The sequence below is a fragment of the Sminthopsis crassicaudata genome, chromosome X (assembly GCF_048593235.1).
Source record: "Sminthopsis crassicaudata isolate SCR6 chromosome X, ASM4859323v1, whole genome shotgun sequence".
Classification (NCBI taxonomy): domain Eukaryota; kingdom Metazoa; phylum Chordata; class Mammalia; order Dasyuromorphia; family Dasyuridae; genus Sminthopsis; species Sminthopsis crassicaudata.
This window is the reverse complement of record NC_133623.1, coordinates 31,374,348-31,391,897: the sequence shown is the minus strand read 5'-3', so window position 1 is coordinate 31,391,897 and position 17,550 is coordinate 31,374,348. Positions and strand designations below refer to the sequence as shown.

Genomic DNA, 17,550 nt, shown 5'->3' with positions numbered 1-17,550 from the left:
GGTGGGCTGAAAACTAAATGACTTCTAAGGTCCTTTCCAGCTCTAAAGCAATGATGATAGCCCAGAAACCTGGTAGAGCTGTGGGGCAAGGGGGGTGAGCAGTTCCAGCAAGAGGGTTCACAGGGGTACAGTTGGCAAGGAAATTGGGGGCCCCTGATGGCCGTGCAAAGGAAGCAGAGTGGCCGGATTTCCCTAGGGAGCCCAATGACAGCACTCGGCCGGTGCACCGAGGCACGCACCTAGCTTTGATTGGCCAGTCTCGGCACGCCTGGCAGAGACGATGCCCTGGCTGGGCACACCCTGGTGCAGTATCTGGCCATCTTGAGGCAAAAATCACCCCCTCCCTCCAGTGGCCATGACAGTCACGGTGGCCAGAGAAGGGTCTAGACAAGCGTACTCCCGGATTGGGGATGCCGGGAAGCAAGCAGAGGTCTGGGGGAGGAGGGGAGGAGCCCAGCGAGAGTCTGGGAGGAATCGGGCACTTCTGTGTCTGGACGTGAGCTGAATACGGGGCAGTGCTGCAGGTGGCAAGGTGCAGAGCATTCCCCCCCCCATTTTCCAGAGTGAGGAAATCGAGGCCCGTGCCATGTGAGAGGCGGTAGGGATGAGACCCCTCTTGTAGGGTCTGAGCAGGCCCTGCCCTCTGAGCCCCAGAGTTGGGGAGGAAAGCTCTGCTCCTTCCTCACAGCCCCCAGCTCCAGATGCAGTGAGAGAGCCAGTCAGTGCCCGGGACTTGTGCCTAGGCGGGGGTGTGGGGCTCCCCACACCCCAGGGAAGATCAGAGGCGGGAGCTCAGCCCCCCTCCCCAGAGCTGGGCTGAGCAGCAGCCTGGGAGATCAGTGCCCACTGCCCCTCAGGAGCGAAGCCGAGGCACAGCTGCCAACCAGCCTCGCGCTGAAATGAATGAACTTAAAAGCTGCCCAGAGGGGGGCAGAATCTTCCCAGAAAACAGCCGAGCCTCCGCATCTGCTCCAGCTTCTGGGAAGGTGGCAGATCTTAGGCCAACCCCCCCCCCAACGTCCCCTCCCCCGGCCCCGTCTCCGGCTTCGGCCCTTCCCCTAGGACCCGCACCCCAGCACGAGGTGGGGCTTGCTTTCCCCTTTTGCTCCCTTCTGTGCATTTGTGAAAAATCCCCTAGAGGCGGCCGGTGCCCCTGCAGAGTGGCGGGCTGGGCGACCCTCCCTTCGGCAGAAGCCAGGGGGGCTTCAGCCTGCTTCCACAACCGGGCCCTTAATGAACAGGCTGCTCCCCCAGTCACCCCGGCTGTGGTCTTCCTGGGCAGGGGCAGTGGGGAGCAGGAAGGCCGGGCCATTCAATGCGAAGGGCATGGGCCTGGTTAAAAGCCTCAGCCACCCAGAAATAGCCTCTGAGAGCAGACTTTCAGGGCCGGCCAGTCCATTTTGCACATTCCCTCCTTGCCCCTTCCAGCTTCCCGTGGGCTTTTTCATTTGCACAGTAGCCTGCAGCCTGCACCCCCAGCCGATTTTCTAAGCCTCTCAGGGCTTTTTTTTTCCTCCTTCCTTTCTCTCTCTCTTTCTCCCTCCCTCCCTCCCTCCCTTCTTTCTCTCTCTTTCTCCCACTCTTTCTCTCCCTCCCTCCCTCCCTTCTTTCTCTCTCTTTCTCCCACTCCTTTCTCTGTCTCTCTCCCTCCCTCCCTCCTTTCTCTCTTTCTCCCCCTCCTTTCTCTCTCCCTCCCTCCCTCCTTCTCTCTCTCTCTCTCTCTCTCTCTCTCTCTCTCTCTCTCTCTCTCTCTCTCTCTCTCTCTCTCTCTCTCTCTCTCTCTCTCTCTCCCCCTCCCTCCCTCTCCTCCATTCCCTCTCCCCCTCCCCCTCTTTCTGTCACCCCCCAGATGATGGTACTATAGCTTATATGACTGCCTAGCAACAGTCCTGTGTAGAAATCATTGCAAATAATGGGAACAGTACTTAGGGAAAGGAGAAGGTGACGAAGGGGGAGGGAGAGATGCTTGCAGTGACAAACAGGAGATGCATTTACTTGTTGATGGGAAGGCAGCATGCAAAATCCCTGTTGGCCTCTCGAGGCCCGGCTTTTGGCCTTCGCTGCGGCGGCGGCAGGGCGCAGGGGCCTTGGGCGGCCTCGGGGGGCCCCGGCCTGGACTGCCAGCTGCTTTTGAGTGGTCTTTGGCTAGTGGAAGGAGGCGGAAGGCAGCGGGCCGGGCCGCGGCGATGCGGAGGGTGGAAATGGTGCATTTCCCAAGGTTCTCTCCGCAGCCCCTGCCGTGTCCACGCTAAGGCAGACGTGCTCTGGGAGCGCCAGCGTGTGGGGCCTGGCGCCGGAGGGCTGCAGAGATTTCGGCCCTGCTTTTGGGGTCCGCGTGTGTCCGAGCAGGAGAGGAATTTTGCACGTCACCAGCCTAAGCACAGTGCTCTCCAGTGAATTCAGATATTCACTGAGGGGGACCCCCCCAAAGCCTGCCACTGTAACAAGTGGTCACCTAGACATGGCCTTTCATTTTCAGATCACCAGGAATGCAAGGGTTCTCAGCTGACTTCTAGGCGGAAATTTGTGGTCCGAAGACAGAGGTTTTTAACCCGGGGGTTTGTGAAATTGGTTTTGTTTTTTGTATTTGGAAAACCGGATTTCAGTATCATGGATTTTCTTTGCAATCTTATGTATTTGATTTTATGCATTTGAACATTTTATGATTATTTGGGGATTTTGAGAAAGGTTTCATAGGCTGATGCCATCAGACTGCCCACGGGCTCCACGACACCAAAAAGGTGAAGAACTCCCTGTTTTTTACAGAGAAGGAAACTGAGGCTGAGGCAGGTTAAGGGTGTTGCCCGAGGGCATTAAGCTAGAAAATGGCCGGGCTGAGATTCATACCCAGGTTCTCAGAATCCAAAAGCAATTTTCTTTCCTTGACTTGTCTCCCTGAAGTTCAGCCCCCTCCAACCATACTCAAATATTAAGGGAGAAAATAAAGCCAGTGTGTCCAGCTGTTTAATGTAGATTACACGTCAGTGAATTTTAAATTTAAGTTTAAAATAAAAATCAGGTTTTTCATCCTCGGAAAGGACATTGTTTATACCAAATGGAGCTTTGGGGCACCTCCTCCGTGGGGCCCCCTAAAGCCCTCTCCCCCCCACCCCCAAGCCTTCCTTGATTATAATCTGAAAGAGCTTTTCAGCCATTTGTTTTTCCACCGGAGCAAACAAATGAATTTCTTGGAGGGGGATTTATTATTATTTAAAAATATGCTGAGCTAAATGAAGATGGGAAAAAAAGAAGTGGGAGACCACCTTTTGTGAGGTTCCGGAGAATGTCAATGTGTTGTGCTGAATTTATGGAAAAGTTTTTAGTGTCTGATTGGTTTGGCTTATGGGGGGGGGCGGGAAGTGTCCTTTACATCCCTGGCCTCTGGGGCCTGGGGGAAGCATGGGGGAGGGGAGGGGCGACCAAGCATGTGCTCAGTTTTAAGCGTGTTGGAGAAGGGTTCGGCGAGCTGGCCTGCTGTGGGCTAAGACACAAGGAGCAAACTGGGCCGGATCTGGGCTCTTGGCACGGGGGAAGCTTGTGAAAAAGGAGAGCCGAATTCGAACTGATTTTGGTGGTTTCTTTCTTTCTTTCTTTCTTTTCCCCCCATTGAGTGATAAGGACTTCACCTCGATCCCTGTCATTAACTGTGTGGCTTTGCTTCTTGGCTTTCTCTCAAACCTCAGGCTGTGCTGTGAAATTTCACTTGAGCTAAAGCTTCCCTAATCCACTTAATTGTTTTAGATGAAGTTGGCAGGCTGGGTGCAGAATGAATTGAAAAAATGCCTTCTAGGGAGTCAGCAACTCTCTTGCTAATGTATTGTATGGGAAACAAATGCTGGGTTTCTGTGAATCTGTGAAGGCCGGGATTTGGAGCCCTGTCTGGTCATAGATTTAGAGCTAGAAGGGATCTCAGAGGTCACCTAGTCTACCCCCTCTTTCACTCCCCTCTTTTTTTTTTTTTTTTTTTTTTTTTTTTTTTTTTTTAATAGATAAGGAAACTGAGGCTCAGAAAGAGCTCTAGCTCACATAGCTAGTGATAGGCAAATACTCTTAAGTGCTCCCGGGGCCAAATGGTTCAAAAAGGAAAAATCCTCTCCGGGCCAGTGGAAAAATAATATGGTGAAAATCTTGCCAGTCCCCAGGACTAAGGAGTTCTTTTTATTCTCGAACATTTGCCTAGAGAAGTGAGCATTCTAACCAAAGCAGTTTGGGTTTTTGTAACCGAGGGCATAAAGTTAGATCCCAGTGGAAAACCATCCCCAAGATCAGAGAAGGTTGGTGTGGAAATCGTAGAGCAGATAATACAGATTTATCCACATCCCCCCTTCCCCCCTACTGGAACAGGTAGTGACTTTCTGAATTTACTTCTCAACAATAGCTTTGATCCTGTTGCAACATTTGGCACTGGGACCGAGGGAAAAGAGTGTTGTTAGAAAGCCCAGTTTTTGGGTGAGACACGTTTTTTTAATAAAGCAGATTTTTTTTTTTTTTTTTTTTTTTTTTAAATTCTGAGTGGTTAGAGAGCATTTAGGATTGCTGACCCGCTGTTCGCTCCATTTTATTGGCTCCTTTTATGCTTGGCAACAGTTCCTAGAGCTAGTTGTTAACAAGAGCCTCCTAAGGGTAAGAAATTGCCCACGGCTGCACCGGAAATAGGGAGGATTAGAACTCATTACCCTCTCCTTTGAGTAAACCTTGAATTCCACTGAGCCCTGCTGTGCTGGAGCACAGTCCCTCCCAGGCTAGGGAAGACTGGCTCTTGGTGACTTGTGCAGGAGGGCTTGCTTAAACCATGCTTTGCCCCTTTTGTTTTTTTTTCTCATCTTTTTTCCCCCCTCTTTTTCCACCTTCTTCCTCTCTCTCTTTCTCTCTCCCTCCCTCTCTCTCTCTTTCTCTCTCTCTCTCTCCCCCCTTCCTTCCTTTCTCTCTGTCCCTCTTCCTTTCTTTTTTTCTCTCCCTCCTTCTTTCCCCCTTCCTCCTTCTTCTTTTCTTTCTCTCCTGTCTTCCTTCTTTTCCTCCCTCTTCTTTCCTTTCTTCCTCTCCCTTCTTTTTTCTATCTCTCCCTCCTTTCCTCCCCTGTCCCCTGCTACTTTTTGTGGTGGACTAGAAGTCCAAAGACCTGGGTTTTGAGTTCCTCCTCCAGGACTTAGTTTAGTAGTCTTGTGCCTGTGAGCAAGCCTCTTTGCCTTTTTAAAGTTCTCCATCTGTAAAATGGATGTAATACTCACTTCATGTGTAACTCAGAGATTTGTGAGGATAGAGCAACAACCAGGAAGTTGTCTATTTTGTGCCGAGGTTTTTTAATACTTCAGGAGTTTTAGATAACCTTCAGGCACCTATGGTGAATATGTATTTTATAGCTGCTAACATGAAGTACCATATAGAAGATAACAATTCTTGCACACCTAGTCTTTAGATCTGGAAGAGAAAAATTCTTCATTGTATAGACAAGGAAATGAGAATACACAGGAGAAACTTTATAAATTTAATTTTTAAATATACATTTTTGTTGTCCAAATAGTGATAACCAAAATCAATGTCTTTACTTTTATCCATTTCCCATTTTTCATGGTCCACAATAGCTTATTGAAATCGGTCAGGTTGGAATTGTTTGTAAGTGCATGCAGTACCTTCTTATCTTTGTCTTTCTTCTAATTTGGTATTGATTTTGGACTTTCCTCTAATCGGTCATTGATCTGCCTGCACCCAGACAGACGATTTTGAAATGACTCCTTAGTAGGTAACCAATTGTTTCCTGCCCATTAAGAGATATTCAGTTTCATTTGTTGTGACAGCCCTTCCATGTAGCTACAACTTCTTGGGGTTTTTTGATCCTAGCAAGAATGCAGTTAGTATGTCAGATTGTTGGGTACTGGATCAAAACCTCTTATTATGGTACTGAGTTCAAATTCTGATTGCTATTTCCTACCTGTGTGATCTTGGGCAAATATTACTTAACCTCCATGGCCCCAGTTTCCTCCACTGCTAAAAAAGAGGGGACTTAACTAGATGGCTTCTGAGATCCTTCCCAGCTCCAAATCTATAAATCCTATAGTATCACAAAATAATACAGTCTAAATCTTGTCAATTTTAGTAGTTTCATCCTTTCACAGTCTTTGGTCATGGCCAACAAACAAAAGTGAAAAGCTCAGGCTCCATTGATAGAGTCAGAGTATCCAGAATAAAGGAGGACAAGAGTGTGTGTGTGTGTGTGTGTGTGTAGTGTGTGTGTGTGTGTGTGTTGTGTAGTGTGTGTGTGTGTGTGTGTGTGTGTAAGATGATGTTCAAACAACTGTATAAATAAATGTATACATATATTGTATGTAACATATTTTAACATATATAACATGTATGGGACTATCTGCCATCTAGGGCAGGGGATGGAGGGAAGGAGGGGAAACATTTGGAACAGAAGGTTTTGCAAGAATCAGTGTTGAAAAATTACCCATGCATTTGTTTTGTAAATAAGAAGCTATAATAAAAAATAAAATAAAAAAAATAACCAAAAGGAATTAAAAAAAAAAAAAAGATGATGTGCAAGACATGATGGCATAATGGAGTTGAGAGAGTGTTAGGGATAGAATCTGGAGAGGCAGCCTGGCTTTGACTAGCCACTAGTTGTGGGCTGGAGGCAAGGGCATTGCCACTCTGTGCCTCTGTTGTTTCATTTATAACATGGGACTGATAACACCTCCCAGGAGCACTATGAAGATCAAATGAAATGATGTATGTAAAAGCACATAGCAGATGGGAACCCACTCTGTCAGCTATTATATTTTGGTTCACTAATTATTATTTATTCATTCGAGTTGTTAAAGAACTGTTCCGAGCTAGGTGCAATGAGGTTGCTGCGAGCAGGTTGTGAGAGGCACTTGTGGGTCCATTTCCTAACAAGCTGAGCCGTGTCAGAGTCGAAGGGGTTGCCTTGGCGATTGGGGAGGTTCCCTTCACTGAAGGTCTCCCGGCAGAGCCTGTCGGAGCACTCTGGTGGGTCTGATGCCGGAGAGGATTCTCGGGCAGTCATGGCTTGGCCTCGATGGCCTCTGTCGAGCTCTCGGGCCCTGTGGTTCTGTGGAGCTGCCTGTCGACCTGTTGGGCCGGCGCGGCCCAAGTCTGCCTAATCATTTGTGGCTGATGGGAGACTTTGCAGTGACCATTTGTCCCATAACTTCTCAGAGCCCCCATTAAAGACATCGCCCCGTAGCCGTAATTTGCACCATCAATTACTGTCATTTTTCTTTCTCACTGATTAATCTGCAGGAAAGATGCAAACCCGGGTTTTGCTTGGGTAAGCAGTAGCTGTGTAATTACTCCTTACAGCTTTACATCTGTTGTAGCGGTTTGTAAATTCTCAGCATGAAATTAAACCGCCTCTGAGAGCTTGGCTAGGAAATGTTTCTAGTTGGGAAGTGGAAGAGCCAGCAGGCAACCTTGCAGACAAGTAATGGCAATTTTGCTGCTCTCCCAGAGTTCCAGCCAGTTTCCCTACCTACCCTCTCGAGAAACCCAAATGAATCGTTTCCGAATTGTGTGCTCCTCATCTGCCTTAGGGACCACCGCTCTGTCCTCCACGGAGAGCTCTCATTTGCTGCAGGAAGGTGTTGCATGCATTCATGAATGCATTCATTCATTCAACAAACATTTACTGGACACTTACTGTTCTAGGTACTCTTTTGTTCACCCTCATTATCTTTCCCTATTTCTCCTTTTCACTAATCTCATCAGATGGGCATTTAAGGGGAAAAAAAAAAAAAAAAAAAAAAACGAAAAGAAAATGGAAATATTGGGAATGAATGCTGTTAGATTAAGCCATACAGCTCCTTGGCCATGACACTTGAACTGTTTTTTTAAAAATGGATTTTCAAATACACAGCTCAGTGTTAGTTGCCCTCCCCCCCTCTCACTCCAGCAAGCAGAACTCTTGCTTCCCACCCACCCCACCCCCCCCTTTGAACAAAGGTCTTTCAATGAGCAAACTCCATCTTGCAGGAATATTTTTACAAATGTCTCCCGACACTAGAAATTACCCCATTAAATGGTCATTGCTTTTTTCCCCTGGAATTTCTTTTAGCTGTGCACTGACAGCCACACTAGGGGCAAGTCACAAATTATGAAGCCTGAACATCCAGGACAAAGTAGAGTGTTTGTAATTAAATACACCTTCTGGTTATTTGTGTACGTGTCAATTCAAAGAATGTCAGAGCTGGAAGGGACTTGAGAGAGCCTTTAATCCAACCTTCCCGCCTGTGCCTTCGGCTCCCCCAGCCCCCTCCCCCCCCTTTTTGCAGCTGGGGGAAGCAGATGAGGCCCTGAGAGGGGGAAGGAAGGGAGGGATTTGTCGGGGCTAAAACGTGACTCTGTTCATTCTAAGCCCATTTTGCTGTCCAGCCTACTTCTCCCACCTCCACCCCCCCCCCATTAGACGGGGAGCTTCTTCAGGGCAGGGACTGGGACCCATTGAGATTTCTGTTTCCTCCAGGGCTCAGTAAGAGTCTGAATGAATGGGGGGGGGGAAATACAGCAAAATTAATATGCTACCTATTTAATGATCTGCCTATTTATTACTAAGTTGTAATTAGGTATCAGTGTTATCCAATTTATGTAAATTTATGCAAAACAAGTAGGTATTATTTTTCCTGAGCTTTTATGGGTGCTTTTGGGGGGTTAGGGGGGGAGGAAGTATAGGAAGAAGTCCCTCAGATAAATGACTGAGGCTAGTCTGCCCTTCTTATAGCAGGGGGCATCCAAGGATCTGGGGGCCACAACCTCTGCTGCTTCTGCCCAGACTCAGGTTCTAGTTTTAGATACTAACTAAAGGCTGCTTTATCTAGGCTTTGTCCCTTTAGGGAAGGAAATGGGGAGGGAGAAAGGCTTCCACATGCTGGGATGCCAAAACTGCCTTTCCCAGGCTTCCAGCACCTTGAGATCACTCAGTCCATCCCTACCTCATTTTGCACTCACATTCAGAGAAGAAAAGCAATGTGTCCAAGATCCCACGGCCAGAATTCTCTTCTCCATTGCCAGGGTCCTATGTTATCTCTTGACTTGATCAACAAGATCCTTCAGCAAAGGGAAACCAGGCTAGATCACTTTTGCAGTAGTCACTTTCAACTTTATCATCCTCACCCCTAATTGAGATAGGAGTGTGTGTGTGTGTGTGTGTGTGTGTGTGTGTGTGTGTGTGTGTGTGTGTGTAATTAGATAACTTCTAAAATCCTTCTCTTCTCTGGCTTTACTCCCATATGAAGACCACTTGCTGGGTTCTCCTAGACTCTTTCCCCACACCCCCATCCCCAGTCCCTTTTAAAATGTATTTGAAAAATTTTCTATTTTCTGTTTTTTCAAAGATAAAACTTAACATTTCATAGGTTAAGATCTGGTTCGCAGGAATACTTATTTATTTGTTTGTTTATTTATTGTTATTATCTTTTTTATTTACAAAACATATTTATGGGTAATTTTTCAACATTGATCCTTGCAAAATTTTCTGTTCCGAATTTTCCCCTCCTTCCCCCCACCCCCTCCCCAGATGGTAGGTAGTCCCGAACATGTGAAATATGTTAAAGTATATGTTAAAGACAATATATGTATACATATTTATACAGTTATCTTGCTGCCCAAGAAAAATCAGATCTAGAAAGAAAGAAAAGAAACCCGAGAAAGAAAACAAAAATGCAAGCAAACAATAACAGAAAGAGTAGAAATAGCAGGAATATGTAAAAAAAAAAAATTTTTTTCTGTACAAAATTAGTGTCCTTGTTTATTATCTTTTTATATTCTTTGAAACGTTTTTATTTTTTGTGACAGTTCCCCTGAAGAACTTTGGCCTTGCTTAGATGAGTCTCTGGTGACCAGGGCACTTTGCCCTCTCCCCCCCAACCCCACTATTCATGTAGCCAGGATCCTTGTAGTCAACCCAAGGCAAGGACCATAGCCAAAGCTGGGGAAGGTAGCTATGGTAGCTGAATGTAGAAGACTGAGCAGGCTCTAAAATCAAAATAGCTTGTCATAAATCCATCAAGATTTAGTGGACAGATAATCTGGAGTGTGCTTGACTAGATAGGGACTCTTAATGGGCAAATGATAAACTAGATGCTAATGCTAATGGCTTTCCAAGAGCAGAGTCCTGATGGTTTTTTTTTTTTGTTTTGTTTTGTTTTGTTTTTTTTTTCCTGCTAAATATTTTTTGTCTCTAAATTTTTTTTCTGGGACCACATTTCACAAATTTTCTCCTCTTGTACTTTCATGCTATAGGGCTACATCCTCTTCCTCCCCTAAAAAAAAAAAACAAACCTCCCCCCCCCCACCTATTTCTTCATTTTCATAGTATCTTCACACCCTTCTCATTTTTTCCCTTTGGCCTCCATTTCTCTCTTTTACTTTATTCTGTGCCCCAAATTAAAAACAATGGCCAGATGCCACCTCTTTCCTTGATGACCCATTTGGGTCATCCTGAGCCTCACTTTCCCCTTCTGAGAAGTTCAGGGCTTGGACTAGATGATCCTTAAGGTTCCAACATCTAGTAGGAGTCTATGTATCTGTAGCCTAGGCAATGTGAGATTGAGAAAAGATCTGGGTCTCTGTTTAGGATGTTTCCTGGGAAATGGAGAGGAGGCTCTTGGAGATGTAGAAAGACTATAGTGAGAAATTGGGAACATCAAGATTGAGCGTTTCTAAATCAAATGTCACCTTCTCAAGCCCTGAAGCACAGCACGAGTAACCAAATAACTGCTGCTGCTTCCACTCAGGCTGATGATGGTATCAAAACAAGCGGGCAAACGACTGACAAATTACAAAAATTTCCAAATCAGTCTTAAAGCACTTTGCTCTCTTGCTGTAGATTAAAATCCTCTTCAGAAGAGTGACTCTTAGAACAAGAGTTAGTGACCTTGATTTATACCACAGAGCTTTGGTGGTAGTCTGGGTGCTGGGAATTTATTTCCAATCACAGAAAAGGATAATATGCAAAAAGAACGAGCAGTGGCCCTTGATCGATTACCAGCATCAACGATCTTTAATCATGCCATCCTTAGTCTGCATCCAAAGGCTTTACTGCTTCAGTGGATGTGCCAAAAGCAAATTGTCTCATTGGAAGGCGAGCTTCACTTAACTGGTTATGCTAACCTTGCAGGTGGCGTTCAGGCCTAGGGAAGGTCAAAGGGAAAGATAGGTCACTGCTCCAGAGTCAGCTTTGGTCGGCTGTCTAACCAGAACCTGGTTAACGGACTTAATTGCCCAGCCTGGATGAAGAGATTGTGGGCCACAGTCCCGGTTCTGATTACTGAACAAAGGGAAATTGCTTTGTCATTTTCCTCTCAAGTGCCCCTCCCCCCAAGCAAAGGGAAGGTGACCATATTTAAACACATAGAAATGGAAGGAAGGCTGATATCTTGGGAAATGGGAAGAACACCAGGATTCCACTGCTCCGGCAGTCTCTGGCTCTAAGCATCCTTAGTGGGAACAGCAAAGACCCTTAGTATCCTCAAAGAGTTAATGGACTTCTTTAAATGTCTACCTTCATCAGAAGAAGTAGCTTGGGGCACCATAGCCTGTAAACCATTTTGCCATAGTCTTTTCCTCTTTCCTATACTTCCGCCCCATTTATATCTGATCCCATTAAAAAAAAAAAAAAAAAAAAAAAAGCTTTTTAAGAAAATGGCATCCCTAATGCTCTTTTGCAACCATTTATCTCTAGTTATATTTTTTGTCATTGTCTTAATGATAGTCCAGAGAAATGTGCAATCCTTCAGACTGCATGGTTGTGAATTTCATTAAGCTGCCTGGCTCTGGATCTGGAGTCCAGCCCTGTGGCAGGGAGCATTCTTGATTTTCAAAGAAGAACTCACTTATTTAAGGCTAGACAAAGTAAATCTCTAGTTGCAATGAGGAAAATTCTGAACTGGGGGATATCTGGGATGGAAATGGGGCCATGTTATCAGGGCTATAGGAAGGGGCAAGTTTGTCTTTAAGCACCCTTCATTTTTATTTCTTCTTCCTCCTCCTCCTCTTCTTTCTCTTCTTCTTCTTCCTCCACTTATTTCCCTCAAGCTGCCCAGAGTACTTCATTTCAGCTTTCTGAAAATGGGACACAATTTGATCTTGTAGAGTGGGAGACTTTGGTTTCGGTATATGTATTTTTTGGAAGCACAATTGTGGGGATATATTTGAGATCTGGATAGGGGCCCATAGCCCCGTCATCTATGAAAATTGCAATGCCTGCTCATGTCATGTTGGGGGAGGGGAAGTAGCAGTGGGAGACAGTGAGACACCCAGAATGTGGGACAATGTGTACCAGGTCTGGAAAGCCCCAAAGTTTGCCAAGTCCACTAAGGTGGAAAAGCTTGCAGGATAAGACCTGCTCCTGCTTAGCATCGGGTTTCTGTTTCCTGAGGACCAAGCTAAGTAAATATGGAGCTCATCATTGGCGGGTTGGGCATCGGATGATGGGTTTTTGAGGGGTCTGGTACTATAGGCTGCCATATCTGTTCTCAATAAGTTTGCGATTCCATTAGCCGTGAACAAATGTCTTTTTCTCCACAGTACTGTCTGCTCTGAATTTCATTGCTTTCAATTTTTTCTCTCCATATCCTTTGGGTCTTGTCTAATTCCAACTGACCTTTTCTGTTAATTAGTCTAACTCAATGAGATTTGAATGTTCTTCAGTTGATCCTTTTTCTTCCTTCTTCTCTTTTTTCCTTCTTTGTTTCTTTTTTCCCCCTACCCTTCTTTTCCAGGGAACGTCTTTGTAATCAGTTTATCTGTGGCCGACATGCTTGTTGCCGTGTATCCTTACCCTATGACCTTGATTGCCATCTTGAACAACGGCTGGACCATGGGAAAACTCCACTGTCAACTGAGCGGCCTCCTTACGAGCATTAGCGCTGTTAGCTCCGTCTTTAACATCATGGTGATAGCCCTCAACCGCTACTGCTACATCTGCCATAGCCTCCTGTATGAGAAGATCTTCACCGAGAGGAATACCATCCTCATCCTTATTGTGACCTGGCTGATGACCTTGTTGGCTCTCATCCCCAACTACTTCGTGGCCACTGTGCAGTACAATCCCCTGGTCTACACCTGCACCTTTGTCCCCACTTCTACTACCTTCTACACCTTCGTAGTGACGGCCCTCCACTTCCTCATCCCCCTGACGGTAGTGGCATTCTGTTACCTGAAGATCTGGATCCTGGTCCTCCAAGTCAATCATCGGGTCAAGGTCACCAAGCCGAAGTTCATGCTGGTCGACATCCGCAACTTCATGACGATGTTCCTGGTCTTCGTCCTGTTCGCTCTGTGCTGGGGCCCGCTGAATTTCTTGAAGCTCGCCGGGGTCTTCGATCCTTTGGGCATGGGGCCGAGTGTCCCGGAGTGGGTATATGTCGGGAGCTACTACTTGGCCTACTTCAACAGCTGCGTGAACGCCATGATCTACGGCACGCTCAACCAGAACTTCCGCAAGGAGTACCAGTGCATCGTCCGTGACACCAAGGACACGGCCTACTACTTTGTCGTTGACCTGCAGGAGCAAATCCGCGAGATGAGGATGAGACGCAAGCCGACTTACGCCCGGGCCAGGCGCATTCAAGGCGACACCTACCTGTGAAGACCGAGTCTCACGCAGTGTCCTTAGTGATGGCTAAGTGACAGGTCCCAGTTCTAAGTTTGCTCCGCATACTATACGCTTAAATTGCTTGATGCACCGTACTTCTCCCTGCTCCGACACACACACACACACACACACACACACACACACACACACCCCTACCCCCTATCTGCGCACACACACACACACACACACACACACACACATTCTATCTGCACACACCCCCCCTTATATGAACATGCACACACATCTCTTGTATGAACATATACACACAAACGCACCCCTTATGAACATGTACATACAACGTACCCCTTATATGAACATGTATATACACACCCCCTCTATGTGCAATGCATGCACACATATACTCGACACAAACCTACACACTACACATGTTACACCAGCAGGCTTAGAAGTACCAATTAGTGAGTGTGTTTTAGCTCATTGTGCAAGTGTACCTTATACTTTGCGTAATAGTAGCCTATCTTTAACAAGACATAATACAATTTAGGGAACTCGAGTTCCCCAGTGTTTGCCATTCTAATTTCCCAGCTACTTCAGCTTTCTTTCCAATTGATCTTCATTTGGCAACGGCTCCCCACTCTAGTTTTCCCCTTTTGTTTTCCCTGCTCCCCCCAGCCTCTTTGTTAAGTGGCTAGTTATCTCTGTAGATAACCTATTGATATACTCGGGGGAGCTCCTAAGGGAAGCTTGTGGTGAAGCCTTCTTGTAAATGAAGTATCTTTTGGCCGCATGAATATGACAGCCTAGTAATCTGTTTTGTGAGCGTGAATTTACACATATTTAAGCGGGCCCACCTGTGCTTCAAATGGCAGTCACGGAAGCCGGTGAGATAATCCAGTACTTTAAAGGAATGGCATCTTTCCTAAATTTCAGCTGCAAAAAGTTACTCTGATGTCTACTGAATTCAATTGGGAAGCTCACCTCTGACTTAATTCTTAGAACCAGTCAGTCAGTGGAAGAGTTGAATGGTGCCCTGAGGGGCTTGGAACACTTTCGCCAGTCCTGGCCATCAGGCAGAATCCCCCAGGGCAGACGGTACTGCTGCTCCTTCCTCCTGCTGCTGTTCTCCAAAGGTCCCAAGTGTTCATTTCCCCCCTACCCCTTACCCCCCCCCCCAACCCCCTGGCGGTGGGGTGCCTAGATCTGAGCAAGCACTGGCTTTCCCGCGTTTGGGAGGTGCTTGGTTTGTTTGTTTGTTTGTTTGTTTTTTTCGGGAAAGTTAAGGTTGAGGACAGTCCCAAGCAGAGTCTGCTATATTTTCTTAATTGAATCTTGTAACCATAAAACAGCCCCGTCCATTTTCTCTTTCCCAGACCGGGCGTAAAAATAGAACAGATGAGATCATCAAATTTTCGAAAGAGCTTTGGAGTAGAAGCCTAATTTCAGGGATGCTCCACTGGCTGGTGGCCGGTCCTCCTTGGAAGCATCCCTCTCAGTTTCTGCCACAGGGAGATATTTAGAGGGACAAACAGCCCATCGTCATCCGTCTTGTCCATGTCCAGACTTTTTACCACATACTAGACAAAACCGGCAATAATAATCATCTTGATGCATGTGGAATTAAATGGACAAAGGAAGGAAAAGATTGCTGTGGATGACCTTATTTGGAGGGGAATAGGGCGGAAGTAGAAGGAGCTAAAAGATGGAGGGAAGGGATGCGAGTAGAAGGCCACTTGGGAGGAAGGGATGCGAGTAGAAGGCCACTTGGGAGGAAGGGATGCGAGTAGAAGGCCACTTGGGAGGAAGGGATGCGAGTAGAAGGCCACTTGGGAGGAAGGGATGCGAGTAGAAGGCCACTTGGGAGTGAGGGCCGAGTTCCCAGGCAGAAAACCAGTCTGTCTGATGACCTGGATGGGCACTAGGAGTGGTCGGAGGAGGAGGAGGAAAAGCAGGGAAGTTTAGTTCACAGAACCGAAGTGACTTTTCAAATGAAGGCCTCTCTGCACATTAGGTGCTAAGGGGAAGTAGTGTGGACAGCAGCATTGTAGGCAGAGCTCAGATACAGATCTGTACTTGGATTCCACCTGAGAGCTGCCCCACTGGCACTTTTCAGAGTCCCAGCTCGAGGCAATCCGCCACCAAATTCTTCGTGAAATAGACATACCTATTATTGTTATTTATTGCTTAAGAAGTATTTAAAGAACAGATTTTCACACACATCTATTTATTATTTATTGCTTAGAAAGTGTTAATATGGAAAGGACATATCTTTCCTTTATTTATGTGATGAATTCTAATGTCTCTTTTTCAACAAATCTTCAACCCAGAAACACTGGAAAAACCAATCTAATTGTGGCCCACTGATTTTCCTAGTCAGATTTTAAAAAATTGTTTTCTTAGTGGTTAAATTCATTTCTTTCATTCACCAAGCATTCTAAGAAACAACCACCAGGAACACTCATCAGACCTGTTCCTTTCTCTTTGTGGTTATGTAGCTCTGTAAGGTCGCTTTCTATGTTCAGAGAAATTCAAGGCCATCTCAATCGCTAAGAGACTCTTCCCCTCTAGCTACTGCACTGTTCGGGATCATGTCTCTTTTCTTAGAGTTGGCCAGGATTCAATCTCACTTTAGGCCACAACCCCAACTATTTCACTCCCTTAAGGCCACTACCCCCGTTCCACTCCCTTCTCCTTAACCCACTGGCTCTCACCTGGACACATGTGCAAATTCCCTCCTATCTTCTCTCTGCTCCTGTGGATTTTCCCCAAAGAAGATGGCACTTTAATGAACTCTAATGAAAACGCCCATTTTGGAGTCCATTCAAATGAACCCAGTCTCCAAATGCCTCCTCCACCTGAGCCCGAGGTGGGAGACAAAGAAGAAGAAAAAGAAGAAGAAGAAAAAGAAGAAAAAGAAAACCAAAAGAGATGATGGCTCCACCATCCCTATGAAGCCGACCAGCTGAGCCGAGGATCCATCTGTCACTGTTGGAAGAGTGTGAGAGGATTCTGACCTGAGAGCACCAAGAACTCGGTGGCTGAAGGTGGCAGTCGGGAGAATGAGCCTAGAGAAGCCCGGAAGAATGGTGGTCCTTCAGAAACCTGGCCCCTAGTCTGTACTGCTTTGGCCTCCAGCCCCTCTCTGGGCTGGGAGAATGTGGGGTGCTAACCTTAGTGTTTCCTAATGGCTTTCTTAGCTGCTGGGGTCCCCACTCTGACTTCTTTTCTCAGCTCTGCCACTCACTTTGCTGTCCCTGGGACACTGAATGGCAAGAATTTTGGATAGTTGAGATGATCAATGGACAGGATTGAGAGATCAGCACCATATTAAAACCTAGATAGTGATTCTTTCATAAAAGTCAGGAGAGAAGAATAAAAAATTTAAATTTATTTAAAAGAATTCTATTAGAGTTGGATTTATTATATGAAATCATGCCTTAAAGCACTGGATTTTAATTATCTAACTGCCTTAAAAAGTGTGTGTTTAATGTAACAATAAAAACGTATTTTCGTGGCATTAGAAAAAACAAAAACAAAAGGTGTGATTGACTTCCTTGAAACACTTGGGTACTTGGGGGTGGGAAGGGTGGGGGTGGAATCTCACTGACCTGTTAGGGAAGCAGAGGCAGAGACTAGTAAGGAGGAAAAAGAACTCTCTCAGATAGAAAGAACCATGGACTCCTTCTCCAGTTCCCATTTCTCTGCAGCCTTAGGGTTTACAAAGTGCTTTCCTCCTAAGGGATCCTATGGAATAGACCGCGAATAGATTCTCATAGCATTAGTCATTTTACAGCTGAAGAAACTGAGGCTAGGAGAGGTAAAATGACAATCGGTACCCAAGTCGGAACTTGAGTCTGAGGGTTGCAAGGAATGTCGGAGGCCATCTAATTCAACCCGAACTTTAGAACCAATCCCACCACTGTATCAACCAACAAGAGGTCCTCTGACTTTTGCTCGAACACCCACAAAGAGGGTCAACTCAC

The 17,550-nt window shown here is 46.1% G+C and overlaps 1 protein-coding gene across 5 annotated transcripts in view; it reads left to right on the top strand.

Annotated features, from left to right (window-relative positions):
• GPR50 (G protein-coupled receptor 50) overlaps positions 1-17,105 on the top strand; it is a 66,911-nt gene extending 49,806 nt beyond the window's left edge. For all 5 annotated transcript variants that reach the window (XM_074278111.1, XM_074278109.1, XM_074278107.1 and 2 more), the window contains exon 3: positions 12,735-17,105. In XM_074278111.1, coding sequence (XP_074134212.1) covers positions 12,735-13,603 — 869 coding nt within the window. In that variant the 3' untranslated portion in view covers positions 13,604-17,105. The remainder of the gene's footprint in view (positions 1-12,734) is intronic.
• The last annotated feature ends 445 nt before the right edge of the window (positions 17,106-17,550 follow it).